Consider the following 7690-nt stretch of genomic DNA (forward strand, 5'->3'; position numbering starts at 1 on the left):
CTTGATTTAATCCCTGGGAGGCATGCTTCAGAGATACTTCTTTGCTCTGGTGTGTGATTCTTATCCGAGCAGTGAAGGTTGTATTTCAAGATAAAGGCGGCTACTGGAACGTTTGCTACATTAAAAGATATTTCTCTTGTGGTCTTGGGCTGACGAAGGAAAGGCTCCACACTGGGATTTCTGACAAATTGTTAATTGGTGAAATAAAGGATTAAGAGCAATGAGGGATTTCAACACAGGATTACATTATTAACAGTGGTATTTTTTTAAAGCCCTCTGTAGAGGGTTTAAAGCCAGTTCAAACTGAACAACCACAGACTTTTGGTTTACATAAATCACAAAGTAGGACTTATAAGTCTTTTGACCAGCCTCCATCCCTTTACCCTCATTAAAGCAGTTGTTTCGCTGATTTGACAGCAGCCTCTGTCTCCCTCTCGCTGAGAAATCCATCTCTATCTTTCTAAACGAACGCAACCTGGGCTTGAATGTGGACAACGTGGCTGTCTCTGGGTTTATTGACCGTTCATTAGAGCCATGCCACCTTCAGAAGGCCACGACTTGGATTTTGGGCAATAAAATTCACAGACAGCAGAAGTTACCAGACCAAGACTCTGGATCTCAGAGTCGTGTCAGTGCTGATTTATTCACAGCCAGTGAGCAGCTACCAAAACACTCACATTTCAGTATGGGCTTTGAAAGGGATGCAGACACCTAGATTGCCTTCTATTCCTGTAATAAAGGTGATAAAGTGTCCCAAACTATATGGCCTGAATAATTATGGGTACTTAGGAACAATTTGGAGCATTGCATCCTGCCTTCAGGAGTGGCATACAAATGAAATTAACCTACATTCAGATACTTTTGTATCCAAGCTACAGGCGAGACGGACATTAGGGTTCGAGCTGTGGACATTAAACTGTCCTCTACTACAGGGTTTTTTGTTGTTGTTTTTTACCCTTTTGCTCTTTCTCCATCTTTGAACATACTTATGGTTAAGAATAACCTGAAAACGTGAGAAATCTAACCATCAACAGGATATCGTGATAATTTTCTAAACATTTAACATACATATCACACCAAGTTCAGTCCACAGACAAACGGCTAATAATAAACTGAACTCTCTTCATTTAGGAAACATTATTTCAGCCTTTAATTATTTTTTTATGTAAGAAAGAACACACAAATAGCGAGATTTCGTGTGTTTTGAATCCAGAATGAGTGACGGATGTGGCCACGCCTTGGTCACGTGGTCGGCTGCCCGCCCAATCAGATCGCAGAACCGCGGTGACGCAGAAGATTCAAAGTTAGCAGCAACGTTTCTGTTTAGCCGCAGCCTCTGAAGAGTTCATCAAAGTTGATTTTTCGCCCTTTTTCAGATGATAAACTGGGTGTTTCGGCACCAGAATGGAAGGGGAAGTTATCGGACCGGGACCATACAGGGCGACTAAGCTGGTGAGCCTGGTGAAAGCTGTAAACTTTACAGTCGACGTTGCGTGGTGTTAAATGTCTGAAGAAGCGTCGCCAGATATGCTAATAATGGTGTAATAATAACTTGACGGGACGTGATCCCGATCTACTTCATTTTAATAAAGCCACAGGCTACATTTCTAACGTGAAATAATGTCTATGGGCGTTTTTCACATCGGTATTGTATTTATGCGGCTCCATGTGTGCTCATTTAGATGGAAAACAACGTTTTCTGAACTGTAATAACACCGGTATTATCAGTTCTAACATGATGTGCAGCCATTCTTGCACCTGAACCATTCTGCTCACTTGCACCTGTAAAAACCAGTTCTAATATTTACCACTAATAATCCCACAATCGACCCTTTTCTGTGGTTCACTCAATACATTTAACTTTGTTACAAAAGCGCAAAGATTGAAGCTAGATTTTATTAACAGTTATTACCAATTTCAGATCAATGTGGAACTTTCTGAACCCCCCCATCCCCCAAGGTCTTCGATCCAAACAACAGACACCGTGAACCTGAGCAGACTCTGTTATATTTTAACTTTCGATCTGTTAAATTAAGTTTCCTGCTGTTTCCTTGAGACAGGCCGAAGTTACCTGGAAAATCCTCCTGATGAGTTCAAGGGCAGCTTCCTCTCATTTCAACTTATTTTAATCCTCTTCACGACGTGTTCACCTTCTTTATAATTCAGATGGGGGATTTTCTTATTCACATGAGTTATGATGATCTTATATAGTCCCAACCCTTATCTTATTTTTCATCCCTCCCTTTATCCATATCTTGTACATTAATAGCAATGAAGACATCGTGTTCAGTTCAAGGTTTTACCTTTATCTTATCCTTGTGAAGGATCGCAACAATGAAGAGATATATAAATCATTTGTTGAGGAAGAAAATCTTACAATTTATACAAATAATAGATCATTTCTGGCCTTAAACACAGTATAACCGATGGTTGCGCCTCTTCAGACCCAAATATGTGTCCTTTCACACAGTGGAACGAAACCATCAAGCTCTTCCGTGGAGGCCTGCCGCTGAGGCGCCACTGGGCACATTTCCGATGCTACGACTGGAGTTTCACCGGCTCCGAGGCTGTGGACTACCTGCACGAGCTCCTGAGGCGCAACAACAACTTTGGGCCGGAGGTGACCCGTTACCAAACGCTGCAGCTGCTCAGGAAGTTCCTCAAAGCCCACGTCATCGAGGACATCAAGGGTCGCCACGGGACAGAGAACTTTGAAGACAGTGGACAACTCTACAGGCACGTTCTCACAGTTTTCACGCATCAGCGAACGGATTATTACTTAAAATACTTGTGCTGCATCATCCTGGGAGAGATATTAACCTTTAGAAAGCAAACGTTAATGAGTAACCTTTGCCTGGATAACCTTCTTAGACCTGGAATAACTTCTGCTGGTCCCCTCTCCTCACCCATAAAGATCCATGTGCAGCAGTGTCAAAAAGTTAATTGTGTAGCATTATGAGTGGGTTTTTCTGTTTGCTATTCAAATACCACCGTCTCCTCCCCAGGTTCCCCACGCTGTCTCCGCTGAAATCCTTCCCAGCACGGCCTCTGCTCAAGGACGGCGGCGACCTGCCCAGGCTCATTCGATGGGACGATTATGAAGAGCTGCCTCAGAGCGAAAATGTTGCGCCCCAGAAAACACGAGTGATGGTGAGAGAGAGACAAACGCGTCTGGGCCTGGCCGATGGAGCCGGCCGCGTGTCGGTTCAGCAGCAAATGACGTAACCAGGGAGGAAGAGAGAAGATGCACCATTACGTCTGGGTTCTGGCTGTGCTGTGTCCTTGGATTTGCTGCATATGGAGTAGCAAAATACTCATTCTGCTAGCAAAGGGAGGCTATTGAGCCACCGTGCCCGGTCCCCACTACCTCAGTTTACTCTTTGAGGGTAAAGACGGGGTTTTTCAGGGTGAGGTTCGAGTTTGCTTCAGATTCGGGTTACAGGGTGAGGTTAAATTAGGGTTACAGTAAAGAGGAATGTATTCCGTTGATGGAAGTCCTCGCAAAGATAGAAATAGCAGGGTGTGTGTGCAGCAGAGCCAGATTCTTGTTTTGTTGTGTGAAGCTGATTTTTCCGCCTGTGGTTCTCATGAATGTCGCTCTTGTTTGCTCAGACTTCAGATCTGTGGAATAAAAGGCACAGTGTCGCTATAGGGGACGTGCACGAATGCAAGCTGATCCGGAGGAAGGAGATATCTGTGAAGCAGGTGGACCACATCTGGAAGTCCATGACGGCTGCGCAGTACGTACGGCTCGCGTGCGCGGACCGCTCGGCTGGCTGCGCCGGGCTGCTCACGCCTCTGCTGTTGTGCCAGTTTGCAGAGAGTCCTGGGGCTGGTCTCGCTGGACGGGGTCCTCAACCCGGCCCACGTCAGCGGCAAGCACATCGTCCACAACGTGTTCAGCGTGAACAAGTCGGGCGTCGTGGTTCTGGAAAACAAAGCAGGTGCGAGCTCACTCCACTGTTGTGCTGTCCCCGGATGAGTGTTGTCCCTAACGTCCCCTCTGTCTGCAGAGGACATGCCGTACTGGGTGGTCTCGGCCATGAAATGTCTGGCCAGTTGTAAGTCTGACACCTCTGTGCTCATCTTTATCTTTCTGGTATTGTTACACTCTGGAAGTCACATGACCCCCCCCCCCCCTCAGGGCCTAACTGCAGTGACAGCAGGCAGCAGCTGTACCCCGGCTTTGAGCGGGACGTCCTCAGGACAGTGGGGGACTACTTCCAGAGACTCAAAGAACCTCTGCTGACGTTCCACCTGTACGAAGTCTTTGTCAACATCCTCGGTGAGTGCAGGAGGACGTGGACGCACCTTGAGGTTTGTGCGACGCACAACCAGCTGCCAGCGATCTAGCTGCTATCTTGACCCCCCCCACAGGTCTGCTGCAGGACCGGGAGGTGGCCACCGAGGCTCTGCAGGTCAGCTGTCTCCTGCTGCCACCACCCAACAGAAGACGCCTCCAGCTTTTACTGCGCCTCATGGCCCGGGTCTGCCAGAACCCTCAGCTGCCTCCGCTGAACGACTTCATCAGCACACGCACACTGGTACGGTGGCGCACCAACGGTTGCGTGCCTGATGTCGTCCTGCGCCTGAAAGACCGGGCTTTGGTCCTGTTCCCTGTCTGTCTAGATGGTGCAGATGTTCTCTCACTGCGTTCTGGGTTCTGGGGATGAGATGGACCTCGACGAGCTCCTCGCCACTAAACTTGTGACCTTCATGATGGAGCACCAGAGCACCATCTTCCTGGTTCCTGCTAAGCTGCGACGCCAGGTTGAAGAGCACCTGTCACATCTAAAAAGAGTTCAGGTCAGCACCGAAGGAAGGAATCAATCATTTACTTGTTTGTTTGTCTGTTTTGTAGCCATTTATGATAGCAGGGGTTCGCTATATAAATATCCCATTGAAGCTCCTCCTTCAGTAAACATAAACACACAAGTGACATTATAGCTCCCGCCACAAGTGGGAGCTGTTGTGCCTCAAGAGGGCAGCTCATATGCACAGAGATGCTCCAAATACTCAGTTTATTGATGTTTTCCCTCCTCTGTCAGATCAAATATGCTGGATCAGACACCGACTTCAGCGCCTCTCCAGCCTTCTGTAAACAGATCCGCAGAGCAGAGCCTGAAGAGCAGAAGGTGGTGGGGACCCGGGTGCCTCTGCATGAGCTGCTGGAAGGTCTGATTGCAGATAAAGAGCTTCCTGCTAAAGACAAGAGGAAGAGGATGAAACAGGTATGGCTGTATTGTTGGGAGAGAAAGGTAATTTCCTGAGGTGCGGGGAGGGGGGGCAGGGTGTTAAAATCATGGCTGTACGTCTGTCATCACACCTTCATGTTCCACACCCGACTCTTCAGTTCCAGAGATCCTACCCTGACGTGTACCGCAAACGATTTCCCACAGAGGAGAGCGAAGCTGCCGTCATACCAGAGAAAGCTCCACGATTTAAGCCTCCTCTCTCCTTATTCAGCTTCAAGAAACCCCTCCAGCCCTTCCAGAGGAGCTGGAGTTTCAGGGCGTAGCTGGCCGGAGCTCTGTGAGGATCCGGCAGCAGCGCCGCTGATAGTGCTGCACTGTTAAAACAAAAGCACCGCTGTAATAATCACGTTCTTACTCTCAGTGTTATTAACAACACAAGTTGCTGAACTAATAGTTTAAAACCCTAAGATATATTTTTACACTTGACGTACGAGCACACTGAACAAACAACTCATCTATGTTGTTATCAATCCTAACCTGTATGTGTGTGTTGTCCGTCCTCTCGTTTATTCTTCCTTAGAATACGATGTCTCAGGAATGCCTCATGTCTAATGTAATAACTGTGTAATTTGGTGATTGTGTACATTTTAACGGAGTTTGATTTGAGGGTCAGAGATTAAGGTAATAGGTCTGATGCTAACATTAGCGTTAGCCAGATTTCGTGGTACTTCAGAATGTTCCAATCATGTTTTTGTCTTAACACTGTAACATAGAAAAGGACAGAGCAAATCTCTGCTACCAGCTTAGACATCAGACTGTTCTTTAATAATGGTGCGACAACACTGATCCTCTGAACGATTCGATGTCCAGGGCTGTAAATCTTCGTGAGATACTGACGTTTTGGTACTTAAAACCCATGAAAAACATTTCAGAAATCTTGGTTTTGGTCATATTTCAAAAGATTCAAATCAAGCAGCATGTTAATGCTGATATTCTCTGGTACATTTCTTCAAAAAAAGCCCATTTAAATTTCATGAATTTGACTTTCGCAAATGCAAACATGCACTTAAAGAACTTGTGGTCGGTATAATTTTGACGCTAGGCAACGCAGTCTAGTTTGATCTGTGGAACATACCAGGAGTTTTTCCGCCTGTTGGGGGAGTTATTTCACGTTATTCTGTATATTAGAACCTTTCTGACATGTTCTTGTGCACTCGGTCCCTTTTCGTGACCTGCTGTCTTTATTGTTTTTCTTAATGATTCGTTCCTGATACTTTAATACGTCTGAAATCGTCTGAACTGCTGCAGATTATGCTGGAATAACTGTTACACTTGAATTGCTGCTCTATGCTGGAAAATGAACAGGTGCTGATTCTCAGATTAAAACCTTTTTATCACTGTTTCCTGGAGGCTTGTTTGGTTTGATTGGAGCTCTTCCCTTCGTGTTTACTGGTATAGATGCATTTGGGGATGCTAAGTTTAGCCTGCTAACAGTCTCACAATCAGGATATGCAGCCAAAAATGGGGTTGTGTTTTGTCCCTGTGTGCCTTTGTGTTGTTCTTTCGTGAGCACAGAGACCAAATGCTGATCCCAGATCAGCTGAATGTTTTTAATCTGGATGTTTTGAGCATCACTGATGTTTAAGACGTCAGCGGCTAGGCAGAGTAGAACCAAACTGTTGGCTTTTCTACATATGAGAACCTTTTCTAGCTCCTGCGGGAACCTTTTGAAAGGTTCCACCTGAACGCTTTGTTCTCACTGAAACGCAACATGAAAGCCAACATCTTGTACCATCCCTCATAAGCTTCCGTTTCAAAGACAGGAAATGAGCGACGATCAGCCCGTCAGTGACCTTGTGACAAAATGTGGAACACTACGATAATTTGACGACTGTCCAATGATCTGCCGGAGTACCGGGTACACCGTGCTTTGGGTGTGATCCATATTCCTGCCTGCAGATGTACAGTAGGTGTTCTCTTCAGAGAGATTATCCACTGTCCTCTGGCAAAGGAGGAGGAATTAAATCCATTATTGGGGGCCTCTTCAGCCTGTAGCTGCGGGGGCAGAACCCAACCTGCATAAATAGAAGCTAATTTGCCTCTGTTGGAGGTTATAGAACGTTCATTAACGTCTGCCTGTCGATGTAATTGCACCCCTGGTCAAACTGACTCCGTCAGAACTGCGACCCACCACTACACTCCTTGCAAACCAGCCGTGCACATTTTTTTCCTTCCACCGCAGGTTTTTGTGTCACAGTGTTTGAGTCAGTGTGTCACCATGCTGGTTCCCTAATGCTCTTCTGGGAATGGAACTGTCCACCTTGTGCAACAGGGGTTTTATACCTCATCTAAAAGCCTGGAGAACAAAGCAAAGCCTACTAATGCGTGTAAAAGTGGCCTGATGAATGTTTCCTTTATTGATGCAGATTTCTTTTCCCTGCTGTGCTTCCCAAAAGCCGTGCCACCCCGTGATTAATGGAGCGTGGTCGTCTCCC

General features: G+C 46.3%; 1 protein-coding gene across 1 annotated transcript; it reads left to right on the forward strand.

The window, feature by feature from the left end:
* Nucleotides 1-1281: 1281 nt before the first annotated feature.
* On the forward strand, nucleotides 1282-6597 carry depdc1b (DEP domain containing 1B). Its single transcript, XM_003965922.3, has 11 exons — nucleotides 1282-1452; nucleotides 2471-2736; nucleotides 3006-3150; nucleotides 3613-3740; nucleotides 3814-3944; nucleotides 4014-4061; nucleotides 4145-4285; nucleotides 4378-4544; nucleotides 4630-4806; nucleotides 5049-5231; nucleotides 5354-6597. Exons 1-11 carry the CDS (start codon nucleotides 1405-1407, stop codon nucleotides 5516-5518), a joined length of 1599 nt encoding a protein of 532 aa, XP_003965971.2. The 5' UTR covers nucleotides 1282-1404; the 3' UTR covers nucleotides 5519-6597.
* Nucleotides 6598-7690: the final 1093 nt, after the last annotated feature.

The sequence above is a fragment of the Takifugu rubripes genome, chromosome 7 (genome assembly GCF_901000725.2).
Source record: "Takifugu rubripes chromosome 7, fTakRub1.2, whole genome shotgun sequence".
NCBI classification, from domain to species: Eukaryota; Metazoa; Chordata; class Actinopteri; order Tetraodontiformes; family Tetraodontidae; genus Takifugu; species Takifugu rubripes.